Genomic DNA, 22112 nt, shown 5'->3' on the forward strand with positions numbered 1-22112 from the left:
CGCCCGATGTGATCCGTGGCTGCCGGCTTGGGACACTGTTTGCGAAGACGCACAGCAGGAAGGAAGGGAGATATCAGCGCAGAGACACGGCCTAGAAAGGATACACAAGGAGAAGTCTTGAACAGGTGTTCCTGATCTAGCTTGGAGTTTGCCGGACCCCTCCCTCGGATGACACAGTACCAATCGGGTCATCTTGTGCACAAAACTTTAGAGGAAAAACTCAGAAACTGCACCCAACTGTGTCCTTGGTGGCTTTTACAACTCACCTACTACACACGCTACACTCACCATCACCGTCAATAGCTCACAAAAACCATCTCAACTGTCCTGGGATACAGCTCTGCCCGTGGAAAGCTTCATCATCTTGGCTGCTTTAACACTGGCCCAGAAGATCTGCATTGCAGCGTCGGCTACCCTAGCCGATTACCACGGGTGGCGTCACGATCCCCCTTTTCCAAATTAATTATCATTCCATCTTCCCCCTCATTTGAACTGCCATCTTCTTTATTGGACACCCAGGGCCATGGACCGGGTCCCAATCACCACCGTGACATACTTCCCCCTTAAAAGAGCCTGAAAGGCCCGGTACTGAGTAACCCCTGCCCCTGCGTGGTGTTTCATTTTAACACCAGATAACAGGGATATATTGTATAGTTTCAACATTATAAATACGTATATATTTGGGAAGGCAGACACAGACGCTGTCATGGGCAGTATGGATTCAACAACAATCTAAAAAGTCAAAAAAGGGTACAGTATCTTCAGATCCAAGGAATATATATTATAGTTTCAACATTCAAAATCTCCGTATTTATTTCAGGAGGCAGACACAGACATTCTGAGGCCCAGGATGGATTACACAACAATATAAAAAGCAGTCAAAGGGGAATGGATCCCAAGCGTACTGCTGTATACATTGTTGGGGTCATTTGGCGATCTGCATATATATTTCAGGAGTAACACAGCCTCTCACAGGCTCAGTATGGATTACACAAGAATATAAAAACTTGAAAAAGGGTAATGTTTTACAATAGTTCAGCTGCATACAGTGTTGGTGTCATTTTAAATCTCCTTATGTTTTACGAGAGTAAGACACAAACTCTCACAGGCTCAGTATGGATTACACCAGAATATAAAAATGAGAAAAAGGGAAATGTATTCGAAACATACACCAGTATACAGTGTTGGAGTACTTTGAAATCTTCGTTTATATTTCAGTGTCAGTTTGCCAGTCCAGACTCTCCGCTAGAGGAAGGTAGATGGATAAAAGTACAGACGTAAAGTCGAGTGATTTTAGATGTTTTTGAATTATTAATCACGGGAAAACCTCCCGGGAGAATTCGCAGAGGCGATGCTGATCCTCAATAACTTTAACTGTGGATACAGCTAAAATGCAAATTAGTGAACAAAGGGTTGCTGTATCGCAGTAGCATCGATCCCATCACAGTAACTCGTCTCCATCAAATTGTGATCACAGGGAGAGCTGTAGACATGGTCCTCACTGCCTATCATGATCTGTCTGGTCACTTTGGAGTGCAAAACACACAAGCCACATGCCATAGGGGATTCTATGGGATTGCCATGAGAGGAGACATTGAAAAATGGTGGCAGGAATGTCACACGTCTGTGACTATGAAAAATGTGAAAGGTGATCATAAAGCACCACTGCATCCGATTCGGAGTTGACGTCCATTACAAATGGTAGCCATTGGTAATCTGAAGGTAGAGGCCAGCAGCACAGGACATAGCTACATCTTAAACATCATCGATCAGTACACCAAATCACCAAATTTGTAGTGGCCGTCCCTGTGACGGATTTAACTGGACAGACTACACAGCGGTGGAGCATGGAGAGGTAAGTATTGCAAGTGCTGTGTCCCTGAGCAAGCAGGGGGGACCCACTCGTGGGCGCCGGTACTGGCACAGGGCCCCTCATAGTACGTCAGTGTGTCTGACGGTGAGAGGGCCCCCTCACTGTCAGAGACAATTTATTGTACTATGAGAGGCCCTGTGCCAGTCCCGTCGCCCAAGGGTGGGGCCACACACCTGTTCAGGGCAACAGCACTTGCCCGGGTGCGGCAGGTGTTGACCCTGGGCCTGGGGTGGGGGGGCAGCCCAATTCGGGTGGTTTAAAAAATGGCATATGTTGATGTGTAGGCTGGACTTTCAGCTACTGCAAATGGAGGAATTGGAGAAGTCAGAGGAAGAGGAGGACAAAAGCGAGCGTTTTTTCTGCCAACCTATGTGCTGTCAGGGGAAGGTGGGACAAAATCTTTTAAAACCCATGCATGGTTCATTTTAATGAAGGTTAGATCATCAACATTTTGGCTCGACAGATGGGTCCTTTTTTCTGTCAGGATTGAACCAGTAGCCCTGAAGACTGTTTCAGATAGCACACTACCAGCAGGGCAAGCGAGCTCCTTGAAGGCATATTGTGCCAATTCAGGCCATGTGCCAGTTTTGAGGCCCAATAATCAAAGGGGAATGACCTGTGAGGGAGAACCTCGATATGGGAGGTGAAGTAGTTTGTAACCATAGTTGACAACTGCTGTCTCCTGTCACTTGCAATCGATTCTGTATTAGTTGTGCGCGGGACTTGAGAAATCAGACCACAACATGGTCAGGAAACCCCTGTCTCCAATGCCAGTTCGGCTATGTGCACCACGAACACCTCTTCCATTTTGCCCACTACGGCTCGTGGGAGAACCAGCTCCGCTGCTGTGTGCTGGGAATGCCTCAAACAACCTGTTTACCAACGTTGCTTGTTTGTTAGCCAATATTAGCTCTAGGTTCTCCTGTGGCATGATGTTGTGTAATTTGCCTTCATAGCGTGGATCGAGGATGCTAGCCAACCAGTAGTCGTCATCCCTCATTATTTTGGCAATGCGGGGGTCCCTTTTTAGGATCCGCAAGGCATAGTCACACATGCGGGCCAAATGTTCCAGGTGTCAATGCTGCACTGCCACTGGTGGGTGGAGGAGCACTTTCTGGCAAATCCACATCCCTCCAGTCATGCACAAACCCTGTACCTGACCTTGGCACTCCCACATGTTCTCTTGCCCCCTGAGAAGCATCCTCCTACCCAAAATAATCATCCCCCTCATCTTCCTCTTCTTCCTTCACCTCATCCATGCCAGTTCCCTGACCAGACAATGGCTGACTGTCATCACGGCTTCCCTCCTCCTCCTCCTACTGTTGCTCCTCAGCTGCAGATGCCTGATCCTTGATGTGCATCAAAGTTTTCATGAGCAGATGCATAAGTGGTATGCTCATGCTTATGATGGTGTCGTCTGCGCTTACCACCTGTGTGCATTCCTCAAAACACTGAAGGACTTTACAGAGGTCTTTCAGCTTTGACCACTGCACACCCGACAATTCCATGTCTGCCCTCAAACTGCCTGCCTGTGTATCCTCCCACAAATGCATTACAGCCTGCCTCTGTTCGCACAGCCTCTCAACAATGTGCATGGTGGAGTTCCATCTTGTAGCAACGTCTATGATTAGACGGTGATTGGGGAGGTTGAGTGATTGCTGCAGCTTCTGCATACGACTGGAGTGGGCGTTTGAGCAACGGATGTGCGAGCAGAGTCTTCACACCTTATGGAGCAGGGCTGTTAACTCTGGATAATTATTTAGGAAGCACTGCACCACCAGGTTCAAGGTGTGAGCCAGGCAAGGTATGTGTGTGAGTTTTGAAAGGGCTATGGCTGCCACAAAATTCCACCCATTATCACTGACTACCTTGCCTGCCTCAAGATGTAGACTGCCCAGCCATGACTCAGTTTGTCGATGCAAGTAGTCGGCCAGTACCTCCGCGGTGTGTCTACTGTCTCCCAAAGACATCATTTTTAAAACAGCCTGCTGCCGCTTACCACTAGCTGTTCGATAGTGGGACACCTCGTGTGCAACACTGACAGATGTGGATGGAGTGCTCGTGCGAATGCGTTCTGTCGACGAGCTTTCACTTCTGGAGGAGGAGGAGGGACAAACGCCTACAGCCTACTGTTTCCTATACCGTGGGCTAGGCAGCACTGTTCCACCGCTGCTGTCCCCTGTGGAGCCTGCATCCACCACATTAACCCAGTGCGCAGTGATGGACACGTAACGACCCTGGCCATGCCTACTGGTCCATGCATCTGTTGTGAGGTGCACCTTTCCACTCACTGATTGTTTTAGTGCATGGACAATGCGGTCTTTCACATGCCGGTGGAGGGCAGGGATGGCTTTTCAAGAAAAGAAGTGCCGACTGGGTAGGTCATAGCTTGGGACAGCATAGGCCATGAGCTCTCGGAAAGCTTTTCTTTTTACCAAACGGAAGGGCATCATCTCTAATGAGATCAGTTTGGTAATGTAGGCGTTCAAAGCCAGTGGGAGGATAAGTACTTTCTTGTCCTACTCAGTGTGTCTGGTAAGGTGAGCTGGACTTGAGAGCTGCATATGGGGGAACTAGCATTGGACATGACGGACTGAGAAGGGGTTGGTGATGGTGAGGGTGTTGATGGCCTCGATTCAGTGTTTCATCGCGAAAATATTGTGATTGCCTGACTGGTTTGGCCTAGCGACGACACCTCAACATTTCTTGATGGTGGTGTGCTTAGCGGTGGCCTTACAGTGGGGGAAGCAATGGAGCGTTGCTGGCTAACTTCAGTCGGAGCAGGTGCACATGTGCTACCTGAGCTTTTGTAGTCCGTCCACGCTTGCAAGTGCATGTTGGTTAAATGTCTAAGCATGCAACTGGCACTCAAATTTCTTACATTTTTCCCTCTGCTAAAGGTCCTTCGGCACGTCTTACAGATAACCTTTGCATCATCAGAAGGATTTTGTTCAAAAAGTGCCACACTGCACTCTTCCTACTATGGTGCAAATTTTCAGGGCTTGCACGCTGCGCTAATTTGACTGTGGCCAAGCTGTCCTGCAACTCTTTTAGTTTTCTTGCCAAGTTTTTTGACAGCTATGGACCTGCCGGATAACCGCTGCTGTGATGACGATGCCTGCTGCGGATCCTTCTCCTGTTCTGACCTATTGTCACCAGCACCCACTTCCCCCAATGGATGCCAATCCAGGTCAACAACTGGGTCATCCATGACCTCGTCTTCAATGTCATCAGCACCTTCCTCTGTACCTTTCTCTGTGTCACCGTGTAAGGTGGTACAGTATGTGGGAAGGGGCACCTGAGTTTCATCAGGGTCTGATTCGGGCTCAGTCGACTGCGAGGGCAATGTAGTGCTGTGGGTGAATGTACCAGCAGATTCATCTAGCAGTGGCTTTGCATCAGTGCACTCCATACCAGATTCATCTTGGACTGTGGAATTCAGGGTTTGACTTGATAACCCAGGAATGGTATGTGAAAAGAGCTCCATGGAGTAATCTGAAGTGTGTGCTGCAGCATCCTTCACTTTTGGTGTGGGTGAAGGACACCACGAAAGGTGCTGTTCCTGACCAGAGGCCTGCACTGATGACTCCGTGCTTGCAGTTTTTGTAACTTCAGAAGAGGAGGCAATAGAGCTGGAAGCTGTTTCGGCAATGTAAGCCAAAACCTGTTCCTGATGCTCCAGCTTTAAAAGCGGTTTACCTACTCCCAGAAAAGGGAACCTTAAAGGCCTTCTTGTGCCAGATGATGATGCAGGCTCAACACCTCCTGCCTGTATGGAGAAATGGAAATGTCTGTATATGTATTTACGGAGTGTCACACACACACGCTGACTCTGTATAGATGTGACTGTAATGCGAACAGCAGATATACAATACTGTTTGAGAATCGGACAGCTCAATACGGTGTATGGAGAAATGGAAATGTCCGTATATGTATTTACGGAGTGTCACACATACATGCTGACTCTGCATAGATGTGACTGTAATGCGAACAGCAGATATACAATACTGTTTGAGAATCGGACAGCTCAATACGGTGTATGGAGAAAAGGAAATGTCCGTATATGTATTTATGGAGTATCACACACACACGCTGACTCTGTATAGATGTGACTGTAATGCGAACAGCAGATAAACAACACTGTTTGAGAATTGGACAGCTCAATACGGTGTATGGATAAATGGAAATGTCCGTATATGTATTTACAGAGTGGCACACACACACGCTGACTCTGTATAGATGTGGCCGTAATGCGAACGCAGATATACAATACTGTTTGAGAATCGGACAGCTCTATTTGGTGTCTGTATGGAAAATTGTAAATCTCCATCTATTTTTATATGGAGTGACACACGCTGTCTCTGTATAGATTTGACCGTCATCAAACAGCAGATATACGATACTGTTTGAAAAGCGGACAGCTCTATACGGTGTAGGTCTGGAAAAATGGAAAATCTCCTCTTTTTCCAGAGTCACACACAGATAGCGTCACTGTTTGAAAAGCGGACAGCTCTATACAGTGTAGGTCTGGAAAAATGGAAAATCTCCTCTTTTTCTTTTTCCAGAGTCACACACAGATAGCTTCACTGTTTGAAAAGCGTACAGCTCTATACGGTGTAGGTCTGGAAGAATGGAAAATCTCCTCTTTTTGTTTTTCCAGAGTCATACACGGATAGCTTCACTGTTTGAAAAGCGGACAGCTCTATACGGTGTAGGTCTGAAAAAATGGTAAAATCTCCTCTTTTTGTTTTTCCAGAGTCACACACAGATAGCTTCACTGTTTGAAAAGCGGACAGCTCTATACGGTGTAGGTCTGGAAGAATGGAAAATCTCCTCTTTTTGTTTTTCCAGAGTCACACACAGAGAGCTTCACTGTTTGAAAAGCGGACAGCTCTATACGGTGTAGGTCAGGAAAAATGGAAAATCTCTTTTTGTTTTTCCAGAGTCACACACAGCTTGTATTTGTCTGTGATACCAGCCGGTACACGGTAGTGTGTGAGGAGCGTACACCGCTATACGGTGTGTGAAAAAATGAACGCTCGGTACCTGAGCAGAACAAAATAATAAAAGTTGGAGTGCTTTGAAAAAAGCAGCTTGAACAGCAGTGTGCACACACCAATGCAGCTATCAGGTAGCCTTAAAAGGCAGCCTAATCAACACCAGCACTACTGCACACAACAAAAATCCTCCCCTTTCACTGCACAATAACTGTACAGTGAAAAGCGCTATCAGCAGAAGCTTTTTTTTTTTTCTTGTTCCCTGCCTAACGCTCTCCCTATTCAGAATCAGTAGCAGCACCTCTCCCTATCCTAAGATCGGCAGAAGTAAGATGGCGGTTGGCGGTCACGGCCTTTTATAGACACTGTGATGCCATACAAAGCCAGCCAATCACTTGCATGCCCTTCTCTAACATGGTGGGGCCGCTGCGTACGTAATCGCGTTGCCCACAGTGTGCGTCCTTGATGATTGGCAGAGAAAAGGCACTGGAAGCATTATTTGAAATGCGACTTTGGCGCTCAAGTCGGCGACCTCATGGCCGACCTCACGCTATGGTCGGGTTTTGAACGGCGAATCCCGACTTTAGTAAATTTGGCCGACCCGTTTCGCTCAACTCTAATTATAGTGTGTAATTGGTAAACTCTTTGGCCCTGATTTATTAGAGCAATTATGTCCATAAAACGCTTTTAAAAGTCACAAACATTTTTGCAAAAAGTTTGCAACTTTTGGTGATTGTACACCAGTTTCTGTAAGCCTTGCTAAAATGATCGGAGCTGAAGCAGGACAAAGGTGGGTTGGTGTGTGGTAAAGCCTACTCATTTAACTCATGATGAGCTTTGGCATACCTTATGCCACAAATCTTAGTCCAGTGCCTGATTGGAGTAAAATTGGTGATGAAGCACAAGCCACTTTTAATGACACACGTCTTAAATACTGCTTCCACTCTTTGGAAGTGTCAAAAAGGTTTTTTCTTTTGAGCCACATCTGAGAGATTACATCCATCAGGAAAGGTCTGAAGTTATTACAACAGTACCCCAATTAGATGAAAGTTAAGACAGTTTTAGGAATCTTTGGTAGCAGTAACGTTCCAACAAACCAGCCATCCCGTATGAGTTCGGCTGAAAAAGCCAAAGCAACTTTAAAGAATGAGAAGCAGATGGCAGCACAATATATGTAACCTCCCTATGATGGGACTGGTTAACCGACAGCTGAACTGATGACATGCAGAACTGTACTTAATCTTCATGATTGGTAGAGTCAGTGACAAAAATAAGCTAAAAGGGTTCCAGGAGTAGTAAGATGAGTTGTAATTTTTGAAATAGGTCTAAATCCAGGAAGCTCTATGCAGCTTCAGAGTCTATAAATGCATCAGAAACAATGAAGTTAACAAAAGCACTAAGTCAGAGATCAAGAGGCCTTTTTGTAGAAGAGCTCTACATCAGCTGGCCACTTGAGAACTGAAGACACCCTCACTGGGTCCAACTTCAGTTCGTTATCCCGAGAAAACTGGGGCTGCTCCTTTGGATCAGAGGGAAGCACCTCCGCCTGGGTATCTTCACCAACCAACCACATGGAAGCTGAGGGTACCCACATAGGATCCATTCTCTGCCCGTTATCTAAAGAAACTTGGGCCTCTTCCTCCGGATTGGTGAAAAACAGAGATACGAAGAGTTCTGCTCCAACTTCTTCATCCACCTGCCACATAGAATCTGAAGGCATCCTCACAGGATCCATCTTCTGCCCATGGTCTAGAGGAAAATTTTCAAGTGACAGGGATGTTCCTGGGGACTGGTCACAGGTATAGTCACAGGAGGTGTGTGGAGAGGGCGCCACTGCTTCCTTTTCTTCAGTGGCGTCAGCACACCATGACTTAATAACTAGCAGATCAGGTGGAGAAGGAGACAACACTGTAGACTGACCTTGCAATATTGGAACCAGAGACCTCTGGTGACTAGGTAGCTCCAAATGCAGCACCACGCTGAGTCTTGGGACTGGATCGGGCAGTAGAGTACCCGGCTCAGAACAACCAATGGGCAAACTGGTCAGCGAGTGGAAAACAAACTTCTCTGTGTATAATGCTCCAATTAGGAGCTGTAGTTGTCCCTTCAACACTGGACTGTTCATAGGTAGGGCACAGCCATCACCAAACACCCTCACTGGATTCTGGAGCTGTGGAACAGGAACCACACACAGACTCCGTCAAGGCTGCGGAGAAGAGCTGTAGAGCAGCAAGAGGTTCTGCAGAACCAGAACAAAGCAGAACTGCAAGAGTATGGAGCACAGGCAGAGGTGCAAGAGTAAAGCGCAGGCAGAGTCGCAAGAGTGCGGAGCACGGGCAAAGCCGTAAGAGTGTGGAGCACAGACAGAGCTGCAAGAGTACAGAGCAGGCAGAGTCGCAAGAGTACAAATAGAAAAAAATGGGCTGAAAAAAGCCCTAGCCGGCTCACCAACCACAGCCACAGCACAGAACCTCGTCTGGACCCATCGATAGTAGACAGAAGAAAAGGGACATTCCAGCTGAGAAAATTTCTTGCTTTATTGAAGAATTAAAATGCAATACAGCAGCTTTCAACTCATGAATAAATGGATGTGCAGTGAGGCACTGAGACACCAGCTACGCGTTTCGATCCTACATGGATCTTTATCACAGCTGCAAATTACTAACATAACGCAAACCTTAGAATCCATGCAAAGAGAAAAGGTCACACTCATCGAGATGGAAGTTTCACTGATTTATTGACATATCATAAACATGTCAAGTCGGGGGAGTGACATAAGGAGTGCAAGAAAGGCTGACAACGGCCGTTTCGCGCTGCTCGAGCGCTTCAACCCGTTCAGCTATTTTATTATAGGTTTTGGTTGGATCGGAAATTAATTTTTCATAAACCTCATTATCAGATAGAAGTTTTAACATTTGATTTTTATAATCTTCAGCGTTAAGGACCACCACCATACCTCCCTTATCACTGCGTTTGATAACTATATCTGTCATATTTTTCAAATCTGTTAATGCAGCTTTTTGTTTTTTATTGGTTTATTTTGATATAACGAGCATTAGTAGAAATTTCATCTTTAAGTTGTTTCAATTCTCTTTCTAAAACCTTCTGAAATTTATCCATACACTCCCCTCTGCATCGGATAAAAAAATAAGGATTTTTTACATTTAAATGCTGAGACTGATTGACTTTATCTGTCACTTACGCCATTTTCAGATTCTAAAGACTGTAAATTTAAGATAGATAATTGTTCTCTATAATCGAATTTTTGGTAAATGTTTATTTCCTATGAAATTTCACAATCCATTTTTTCATTTTCAGTTTCAGCAAAAAAATGTTTTTTGATTGTAAGATTTCTAATAAATTTATTGAAATCAAAAAAATTGTCAGAAAAAAGTCAAAATTTTAATCAGGTGCATAGTTTATTCCTAAAGCTAAAATGTCCAAATGATCTTGTGTAAGAGTCCATGAAGATAAATTGAGCACATTCAGTTCCTCCTTTTTTTTTTTTTTTTCTTTCTGTGCCTGGTCATTGCACCTTGTGCTTCTCCTGTGTTTCCTACCGGCACGCCTCCTGCGTTTTTTGAATGTCCCAAAAAATTCTTTTTATTTCTATGGGCACTATTGCTGAAAGAAAGATCAGAAGTGCTGCAATTAGAGTCAGATGAATCAGGATCTGATGAGATAGAAAAAGCAACATGCGATTTTCTGGTTGGAGTACTTTGAGTCTGGCTATGTTTTAAAATAGACTTAGGTCTGCGCGGTGTTTTCTCCCATTGACCCCATTCGTACATTTTGCCGGTTGCATAATCCTTTAAATCTCTTGAAAATTTTCTTTTTTTCCTGCTCATGATATCTTCCTCTAGAGCAGAGAGATTTTCTTTTATGTTTTTTAGAGATTGGTCATATTGTGGCAGGGTTTTGTGTTTCTCCATAGCTTTTTGCATCTCTTCAATTTCTTTCTGAATTTCAACAAGCTTTTTTTCTTCCTGATTAATGATCAATCTCATTAAATTCAGAGAGCTGTTTGTGAGTATTTGATTCCAGCTTTCCATAAATTCAGCATCGAAACTAGCTGTCGGCAGTTTTTTTATTCTAAGTCCTCTGGGGATCATCTCTTTTGCTACATAATTTTGCAGCGTAGTGGAGTCCCACCATGTTTTAGTTTCTTGCTGAGTTAATTTTTCCAGCTGTACCACTTGCTCTGTAAAGTCTAGATAATCACCGGCTTCTATCGGTTCATTGCCAAAGACCTGAGAATCTTTTTTATTCCTGTCTTCTAACTGAGTTAGAGACATAATGGTTATTGCTAAAACAGTGCTTCCGCAAGAGTGCGGAGCACGGGCAGAGCTGCAAGAGTACGGAGCACAGGCGGAGCACAGGCAGAGCCACAAGAGTACGGAGCACGGGCAGAACCGCAAGAGTGCGAAGCACAAGCAGAGCCGCAAGAGTGCTGAGCACAAGCAGACAGAGATGACACAAGGAAAGACACAGCAGGGAAAGAAGCCAAAAACAAGGAGACTGACAGACAGAAGTAGGATAGAGTTCTGACAAGGTAATGGTGCGAGACAAGGTACAGGACCAAGGACACAGGGACCAGGGTAAACACAGGTACAAGGCAAAGCTAGGAGCAATAGCACAGAGACCAGAATATTCTGCCTCCTGGAGGGCAGACAGACAAGTACAAAGCAAAGCTAGGAATAAAGCCTCCAGAGAAGGCGAAACACAGAACAAGGCCTGGCAGCTCAGCAGCAAGACACTAACTGAGTTAGGACATTGCACAGGCAGGGTCCACTGGGTGGAGCTGCCCTAAATACCATAGACCTTATGACAATTGGCCGGGAGCACATTAGGCAGGTGCACACTGATTCCATAAGAACCAGAGAGTGCCGGCGCCGCCCCCTATGCACACAGCCAGGAAGCATGAACTGAGCAGACAGGAAGCAAGAGACCCAGAGCATGGGGCTGGCAGCAGAAAGACATCACAGCATGACCTGGAGCAGTGAGTAAGTTGGTGGGAGGCCATGCAGTGATGCCAGCAGGATTGTTACAACATCATTGTTCCCAGAAAATCTGATGAGTGTGAGATTTGATTGCATATTATGGAAAAATAGAACTTCATTGTCTCAGTTACAACAAAGTTTCTACAGAAGAAATATTGCATAAAGTTGCCAGAAAGCATTGCAACCAGAGTTGTGAAATCTTAGATAATATTAAGAAAGTCATTGGAAAATTGGGAAGCATTTTGTTCAAACTGAATGGAGCACTGGTTTGAAAAACCCCTACAGGTCTTGGAAAATGTATTCAGGTCAACAAATCAGATAACAGATGGTAAGGCCTATGGTAAAGTCCAAGCAACACTTGACAGGGGCAACATAATTTTTTTGCTACAGCGGTTATATTATCATTTGTAATTAGTGCAAAAAGATTTAGAAATCCCAGTGCTCTTACAAAAGTAACCAAACCAAAGACTTTAACCCTGCTGTTATGTTCGGTCAAATATGACCGTTTTTGAACTTTGATATTTTTTAAAAAATTCATTACGCGGTTCTGAAACTTGTGGTTACTTCTATTTTCCTAATTTGAGGGGTTCTTTCTAAGGGTACTTTTTTTTTTTTGGTTTAGTTTTTGGGCCACATTTTTTTTTTACACTTGTACTGTGCCCGGTCAAAAATGGCCGAATAGCATTTTATGCTAATTTCAGCCATTTTTTGAGTAAAACAAATGAGTTATAATTTCTTTTGAGACTACTTATTGCATCTACTATTGTTTATGAAGTAAACAGTTGCTTTAGGTGCAGATTTACACATGCTTTCAGTACAAACTATACGCATTGGCTTTCAGTACAGTTCTGTGCAATTTTTTTTCTCTCTCTGTTATTTACCCTGCTTTTCCTCTAAAAATTAATACATTCAGTTGTCAAGATTGCATATTGTAAAAGAAAAGAGGTTTTTTTTTATTTTCCTTGTGTTGGTTCTCTCACTGTGCAAAGCAGACTTGAAAAGCTAAAGAAATTCGCTGGTGTATGACAAAGTACAAGGTGTGTATATAGTATTGGGGAGAATTGGAAGCTCCCTAGAGATTTTAGGAGGCTGAACTATTATCTCAGGCCCACTATAGATTACACCTCAATTTAACAGGCTGCTAATGTTGGAGAGAAGATCTGGAGACATCTGAGCCTTGAATGCAAATCTGTACAGGTATGAGGCTTATAAACTATGCTTTTCTTCTCAAATTGTTAATTTCTGTTGCTTAGGTTGCATATTGCAAAGTGATTTTTTTTTATTTTTTATTATTTTTACTATTTTTTTCAAAATGTTTGCACGCAGTTAAATTTTATACTATAGTTAATTTTAGTTATAGTTAGTTATAGTTGTTATAGTAGTAGTAGTAGTTGTTTTAGTTTGTTAAGCTCAAATTTGTAATTTCTGTGCAGAATTCAATAAGCCCTTGTAACCTTTATAAACACAAAATAAGTAAAAAAAATTGAGTTTTTTACATATTTTTTTTTTATAATGACCAACCATGTTCACATACAGTATAATAATGCAACAGGTATTCAAAAAAAATTTTTAAGTAGCTAAAACAGCATTTTAATAGGTCCGGTCAAAAATGACCAGAGCAGTACAAGTGTATAGTGGAAACGACCAGAACAGCAGGGTTAATCCCTTCATTTCATGTTACCTGTTTCAATAACACAAGTTTGTGGATGGTAGGAAACCATGTTGAAATTGTAATAGTGATTGTCAGGATAAACGTTATTTTCAAATTGCTGGTGGGATAGACATGTTTCCAATAGCTGACAATCAGGATCTTCAGGGAGATGATCCATGATGAAAATAGCTGGATGGGTGAGGAAATAAATTTCATTGTACCTAGAAGAGACAAGTGGAAGACAGTCAGGCAAATTGCATTAGTCTTAGCAGATCATCTACAACTGGCATTGTAGCTTGGGTAATCTCCTCTACTTTTCCACACTTAAAGTCATATCCTCAATTTAAACTTATAAACCTAAATCGTTTAGTAAACGAAATCATGTAGAATATTTATATACAATTCAAGTAAAATATACCCTTTATAGTTTTAACATAGTAACATAGTTAGTAAGGCCGAAAAAAGACATTAGTCCATCCAGTTCAGCCTATAAAATTCTGTCAGAATAAATCCCCAGATCTACGTCCTTCTAAATAACCTAATAACTGTAAGATACAATATTGTTTCACTCCAGGAAGACATCCAGGCCTCTCTTGAACCCCTCGACTGAGTTCGCCATCATCACCTCCTCAGGCACGGAATTCCTGATTCTCACTGCCCTATTTGGAAGTCGCCTTGCTACACTTGTAAGGAGAGCTTTAAACTAGAACAACATGGGAAGGGAAGCAAAAGACCAGAAAAAGCCATACACCTGACAAATGCTATTGAGAACTCTGCTATTAGAAGTGGAAAGGAAGAACAAAGACGAAAGAATCTAATTAATAAAAATATTGGAGAAAGAGAAACCAATCACAAACTAAAATGTTTCTATACTAATGCACAAAGCATGGGCAACAAACAAGGAGAATTGGAACTACTAACACAGGAAAAGAAATATGATGTCATTGGAATCACTGAAACTTGGTGGGACAATACACATGATTGGAATACAAGACTAGAAGGATACAACTTATTTGCAAGAAACAGACTTGATAAACGAGGAGGGGGTGTCGCATTGTATGTTCGAAACGCGTATATCTGCACAGAGATTGAAGCTTCAGAGACTGGGAGTTCTGTGGAAACTGTTTGGGTAAGAATACAAGGACAGAACAATGGAAAGGACACCATTGTAGGCATTTACTACAGGCCGCCTGTGCAAGCCGAAGATATAGATGAACTCTTTATGCATCAGATGGCCAAGTTCTCCAAAAAATATGACATGGTTGTCATGGGAGATTTCAACTATCCAGACATTTGTTGGGAATCTCTCTCAGGCAAAACTAACAGGTCAAGGAAATTCTTATCCTCTCTTGCTGACAACTTTATCTTCCAAAAGGTAAGGGAGAAAACAAGGGGAACTGCTACCTTGGATCTAATCCTTATAAACAGGGAGGAAATGGTTGAGGAGGTAAAAGTGGCTGGGACCCTAGGAGGTAGCGACCATGCTATTTTAGAATTTTGGATAACTAGAGGTGGAAGACCTGTGAAGACTCAGACGTCAAGGTTAGATTTCAGAAAGGCAGATTTTAAGGGATTCAGAAAGAGAATTGGAGGGATCCAATGGCTGGATATCCTTAAAGACAAAAATGTCCAGGAAGTATGGGAAATCTTGAAAAATGAAATTCTCAATGCACAGTTGTTAACAAAAGAGGGAAGAATAGGAAGCATTTAAGGAAACCAGGATGGATGAACACAGAACTTAAGCACATGCTAAAAAGGAAGAAAAAAATGTTTATAAAATGGAAAGAGGGAGGCATATCTAAAGAAGAATATAATGCTGTCTGCAGAACCTGCAGGGCACAAATCAGATTATCTAAAGCTGAAAATGAACTGAGGCTTGCAAGAGATGTCAAAAGCAATAATAAAGGATTTTGGGGATATGTCAAAAGTAAAAGAAAAGTCAAAGATGCTATAGTATTTTTACAGGATGAAAATGATGAAATGGTAAGACAGGATGTTGAGAAGGCTGAACTTTTAAATTCCTATTTTGCATCTGTTTTCTCTCAGAAAGGAAATGCAACATCAACTGTTATTCACTGTCCTATTAAGGGAATAGAAGAATCCAGGATATCTATAAACAGAAAGATAGTGAGGAAACACTTAGCTAACCTAAATGAATTCAAGTCTCCAGGTCCAGATGAATTACACCCCAGAGTACTGAAGGAGATAGCAGAAGAAATTTTTGAACCCCTCTCCATAATCTTTGAAAATTCTTGGAGAACAGGAGAAGTGCCAGAAGACTGGAGAAGAGCAAATGTTGTTCCTATCTTCAAAAAGGGGAAGAAGGTGGACCCAGGCAACTATAGGCCGGTGAGTCTGACTTCTATACCAGGAAAGATCTTTGAACAAATTATTAAACAACATGTATGTCAATACCTGGATAAGAATGAAGTGATTAAACAGAGTCAGCATGGGTTTGTAACTGATAAGTCATGTCAGACTAACTTAATTTCCTTCTATGACGGTATCACTGATTGGGTGGATCAAGGAAATGCTGTAGATATAGTATATCTTGACTTCAGCAAAGCATTTGACAAAGTCTCTCATACAATCCTTATTGAAAAAATGACTAAGTATGGAATGGACAAGGCAACTGTTAGGTGGATTCATAACTGGCTTAGTGATCGGACCCAAATAGTGGTCGTAAATGGCTGCACATCCAGTTGGAAGAATGTCTCAAGTGGGGTACCACAGGGCTCTGTCCTGGGCCCTGTATTGTTCAACATCTTTATCAACGATTTAGATGAAGGAACTGAGGGTAAACTGATTAAATTTGCTGATGACACAAAGCTAGGAGGGATAGCTAATACTAGAGAGGAGAGAGAGATGATTCAAAAAGATTTAAATAAACTGGAGAAGTGGGCAGCAACTAACAGAATGGTTTTTAACAGGGAGAAATGCAAAGTACTACATCTGGGCAATAAAAATGAAAAAAGCATATATAGAATGGGAGGAATAGGGCTAAGTGACAGCACATGTGAAAAAGACTTGGGTATACTAATAGATCACAGACTGAATATGAGTCAACAGTGTGATGCAGCAGCAAAAAAGGCAAATGCAATTCTAGGATGTATTAACAGAAGCATACAGTCTAGATCACGTGAAGTCATTATTTCCCTCTACTCCTCTTTGGTCAGACCTCATCTGGAATATTGTGTCCAGTTTTGGGCACCACATTTTAAAAAAGACATCAACAAACTGGAGCAAGTTCAGAAAAGAGCGACCAGAATGGTGACCGGTCTGCAAACCCTGTCTTATGAGGAAAGGTTGCAGGATTTGGGATTGTTTAGTTTGCAAAAGAGAAGACTGAGAGGAGACTTAATAGCTGTCTACAAATATCTAAAGGGCTGTCACATTGTAGAAGGATCAACTTTATTCTCATTTGCACAAGGAAAGACTAGACGCAATGGGATGAAACTGAATGGGAAGAGACACAGATTAGATATTAGAAAAAACTTTTTGACAGTTAGAGTGATCAATGAGTGGAACAGGCTGCCACGAGAAGTGGTGAGTTCTCCTTCAATGGAAGTCTTCAAACAGAGGCTGGACAGACATCTGACTGGGATGATTTAGCGAATCCTGCTTTGAGCAGGGGGTTGGACCAGATGGCCCAGGAGGTCCCTTCCAACTCTACGATTCTATGATTCTATAACAGTAAAGAATCTAATCTTCAAAAATAGAGGCTTTGTTCACACCTGCTATAATTATGCCATTTTATGGCTGATCCAAATACCGTATATCCTAATGATCTTTATTGACTTATAATAGGGCTTAAAGATAAGGGGGGAGTGGAGAGCCACTCAGACACGACCACAGATCCGATATAAAAATATATAATATATCTTTATTGGGACATACAAACAGATCCTAGACAAACAATGCTAAAGTGCACAGAATAAATCCACGCATTATGGAAAACACAGCGGATCTCCCTAGATCATACAGATGGTGTGGTCCAATTAGGTCATAAAATTCTCCTCACCAAAATATACCATAGAGACACTATACTCCCTATCACTAGTCCTAATCACATAGTATACACATACTAATGCAAAGTCAATGAATGAATATAAACAAATATATATATGTACATGGACACTGGAGCAGGACAATGATACTACATAAACATAAACATATTGTCAGAAAGGCCACTATAATAGCGGCTAACGGATGTCACCATCAGCATATACCACCAAATGGTGGTGTGGCATCCTCATTATAACCATTACATATGTTATATATTACAAACAGGCCTTGTAGGGGAGATGAAAAAATGTTTGAGGGAAGATCTCTCTAACCCTCACCCTCCATGACCGACAGGAGTGACGATGCTACCATGCACAAAATGACAGGCAGCAAAAACGGTAATTATTACCAAATGTCCGATGGTGGGTGAGGAGTCACAGGGGAGACCGCACGTGTGCGTATAATAGGGCTTGTCAAGCTCCCCATTATTTTGACACCACTGACAGCTGAAATTCTGCCATCAAATGTGACAAAGTCAATGAGTAGGCTTACTAAAGATAAGTCCAAAAATTGCTAGCAAGTCGCTTGTGATGCATTTTTTTAACTCATGGATCACTATTGCTGTGTGTATAGGCCGTCTGCGAGTGTATTTATATGTGAATGATGTTTTTGTGCCGTATTTTTTTTCTGGAAATATCATTAACCCCTTTGTTACATCTGATGTACTATTCCGTCCATGTACTCTGGGACTAACTGCCCATGGACGGGATAGTACGTCATGGGCGATCTGCCGTGCTCACAGGGGGAGCGCGGCTGATCGCGGCCGGGTGTCAGCTGATTCTCACAGCTGACACCCGGCACTAAGTGCCAGGAGCGTCACGGACCGCTGCTGGCACTTTAACCCCCGGAACACTGTGATCAAACATAATTGCAGGGTTCCGGATCCGGCAGAGGGGCTTTGGATTGGAGACCCCACGAGACAGGGTCCCGATTGCTGCTGTGGTAACCCAATGTCGTCGTGAAGACATCTGGGTTACCAGAGCTGAGAAACTTCCTGTCATGCGCATTGATGATCAGGAAGTCTCCCAGGTTAGTGTATAGAAACTGCAGCGCTGACAGCTTCTATAGCATGCAGATCTGCATGCTATAGAAGAGATCAGCCTGCACAAAATGAGTGTCCCATAGTGGGACAAAGTGTAAAAGCTAGAATGAAATTTTAAAAAATTAAAATAATTGTACAAATATTTTAAAAAAATACTAATCAAAAAAAATCAATAAAAATCAATATATTCTATCATTAAATAAATATTTGAATAAAAAAATCTAAACAATAAAAGTACACATATTTAGTATTCCACGTCCATAACGATCCGACCTATAAAACTGTCCCATTAGTTAACCCCTTTAGTGAATGCGGTGCCAACCAGGGTCGTGGTGCACTCGGTCCGGGCCTCCGGTTTGCAAGCTGAGTCCTACAGTTTCTCCACTAGTCTGGGGCGGTCCCCAACTGCGACCTGGTCCTTCAACCCATCCCCTAGGACCTCTTCTTCACTCCACTTTACTCTCCAGTCCTGGGATGAGCTCCTCACTCCTTCAGTCCTCTCCACAAACTGTCTTCTCTTTCTGACTCCTCTTCCAACTGACTCCTGTTACCATAACAACTCTCCACTCCCAACTATCAGCTTTCTCTCTAACTGTCCTACCCTTATCTATTTCCTACACCTACACCCTCCATCTTGTTCCTCCCCGGCCTAAAGAGTTCTAGTGTTGGGTGCAAATTTGTAGGTCCTGAATAGTGCCCACTCCTTACCTGGCTTAGGTGCAGTACCTCTGTGGCAACTGGACCCTCGGGGCGCCACATGAACACCATAAAAAACAAGGCAAAAAAACAATGCTTTATCATCATACTGCTGAACAAAAAGTGGAGTAACTCGCGATCAAAAAGACGGATATAAATACACGTGGTAACGCTGAAAACGTCATCTTGTCCCGCAAAAAACAAGCCATGATATAGCTCCATCACCGGAAAAATAAAAACATTATAGCTCTCAGAATAAACCGATGCAAAAATAATTATTTTTTATGTAAAAGAGTTTTTATTGTATAAAAGCACCAAAACACAAAAAAAGATAAAAATGAGGTTTCACTGTCATCGTACTGACCCGAAGAATAAGGCTGAGTTCACACGTGGCGTTTTTTTCGCGTTTCCGCAGCGGTTTTAACCGCGCGATTTTGCCGCGAAAACGCGAAAAATAAGCATCCCATGCATTTCTATGGGATTCCGCAATGCTGTGCTAATGCTGCGGTTTTTACCGCGGCGGAATCGCTTCGCGGTAAAAACCGCAGCATGCTCATTAATTTGCGGAATCGCGGCGATCCCGCACCCATAGGAATGCATTGTTCCGCTTATTTCCTGCATGTGGCTGTGCACACCATGCGGAAAGTAAGCAGAACAATTGCGGATGGTACCCATGATCCGGAGGAGAGGAGACTGTTCTCCGGGCTTTGGGTACCATATCCCTGTAAAAAATAGAATTTAAAATAAAAAATATTGTTATTCTCACCCTCCGACGTCCCGCGCAGTCTTCCCGCTTCTCTTCACGCTCTCGTTCCCAGTAATCCTTTGCAAAAATGCTCACGATGACATCCCTTCTCGCGGGATCGCGAAGTCTCGCGGTCATTCGCGCGACGTCATCGCGAATGACCGCGAGACGTCGTGATCCCGCGAGAACTGACGTAATCGCGGGCATTTTCGCAAAGGATTACTGGGAACGGATGCGCGGGACATCGGAGGGTGAGAATAACCCCGTTTTTTATTTTTTTTTTTACATTCTATCTTTTACTACTGACGCCGCATAGGCAGTAATTTCCGCGAGAGTTCCGGTACGTGTGCACTTAGCCTTAAACTACTTTATCAATTTTATCACATGCGGAACGGTATAAACGCCACCCCAAAAGAAATTCATGAATTGCTGGTTTTCGTTCATTCTGCCTCACAAAGATCAGAATAAAAAGCGATCAAAAAATGTCATGTGCCTGAAAATAATATCAATAAAAACGTCAACTGGTCCCGCAAAAAACAAGACCTCACATTACTCTGTGGGCGAAAATATGTAAATATAGCTCTCAAAATGTGGTGATGCAAAAACAATTTTTTGCAATAAAAAGTGTCTGCCATGCGCCCAAACATTGATTTACATCCACATATGGGGTATCAGGGTACTCAGGACAAACTGCACAACAATTTTTGGGGTCCAATTTCTCCTGTTACCCTTGAGAAAATAAAAAATTGGGGGCGAAAAGATCATTTAGGGGGGAAAAAACATGATTTTTTTTTTACGGCTCTACGTTATAAACTTCTGTGAAGCACTTGGGGGGTTCAAAGTGCTCACCACACATCTAGATAAGTTTCTTAGGGGGTCTACTTTCAAAAATGGTGCCACTTGTGGGGGGTTTCCACTGTTTAAGCACATCAGGGGCTCTCCAAATGCGGCATAGCATCCAATCTCAATTCCAGCCAATTTTGCATTGAAAAGTAAAACGGTGCTCCTTTCCTTCTGAGCTCTGCCATGCGCCAAAACAGTGGTGTACCAGCATATATGCGGTATTGGCGTACTCAGAACAAATTGCACAACAACTTTTGGGGTCCAATTTCTCCTGTTACCCTTTGGTAAAATAAAAAAAAAATTGGATCAGAAGTAAATTATTTTTGAAAAAAATGTAAATGTTCATATTTTTTTAACCCTAGAACACATACCTGGGGCCTCGCAGGCCCGCCCTGTTAATTGTTTTCTATTTTCTGCAAGATTACTTTAGTTAGAATTTTGAAACTCTAGGTATTCCTCAGGTATATAGTTGTTTGTCATTTCCAGTTGTTCATTTATTTTTATGTTACAGGCATTTCGGTATAACAACTCTTTTTTGTGAATACCCCATATTCACATACCTGGGGCCTTTTAGGCCCGTACTAGGTTTACATGTGGTCCTAAGTCTTTTTGTCTTCACTGTTGCTGGGGGAGACTTTGACTCAGTCTTTATGACTCTGCTGTTGCTATGAAGAGTGTGAATTCTGCCTGACTACATGGTCATGTGATCTTGGGAAGGAGGCTCCCTCACAACCTCATGCGTCTCTGACATCATCATAGGTCCTGAACACTGTTCATTGTGTGCTACTTGCTGAAGAGACTTTGGAGGAAGGAGTCAGCTTTCTTGTTTCTTGAAAAAGAAACTTTCTGAGTTCCAAAAATCCAAAAGCTTCTACTGCACCTAAAAGAAAGTGGTGACCTGCTGAAGGTGAGAGGAGGGGTCTGCACTTTACCCTTAGCAAACACACTAACAAAGAATGTACAACCCTGACTGTAATCTTTTTTTTTTTTTTCATTTTAGTTTACTGACTTCTAAGGTTACAATGGCACAGTCTACATCCAGGGGTTTGACTGACCAAGAAATCGAAGCAATCATTTTTGATAGTGATGAAAACAGTGAACTTTCTTTGTCTGATGAAGAGCACATGCCACCAGCTAATGTCTCTACTTCATCGTCCAGTGATTCTTCAGATGATGAAGTAATGGATCCAGCAGAACGTA

The 22112-nt window shown here is 42.8% G+C and overlaps 1 protein-coding gene across 1 annotated transcript in view; it reads right to left on the reverse strand.

Moving 5' to 3' along the window:
- The window catches only part of LOC141091131 (kyphoscoliosis peptidase-like), a 256972-nt gene that overhangs the window by 14671 nt on the left and 220189 nt on the right, over positions 1 to 22112 (reverse strand). Inside the window, exon 12 of the mRNA XM_073576523.1 lies at positions 13552 to 13742. Coding sequence (XP_073432624.1) covers positions 13552 to 13742 — 191 coding nt within the window. The remainder of the gene's footprint in view (positions 1 to 13551; positions 13743 to 22112) is intronic.

The sequence above is a fragment of the Dendrobates tinctorius genome, unplaced genomic scaffold (assembly GCF_039654945.1).
Source record: "Dendrobates tinctorius isolate UK_male_01 unplaced genomic scaffold, ASM3965494v1 ptg000049l, whole genome shotgun sequence".
In the NCBI taxonomy this organism is placed as follows: Eukaryota; Metazoa; Chordata; class Amphibia; order Anura; family Dendrobatidae; genus Dendrobates; species Dendrobates tinctorius.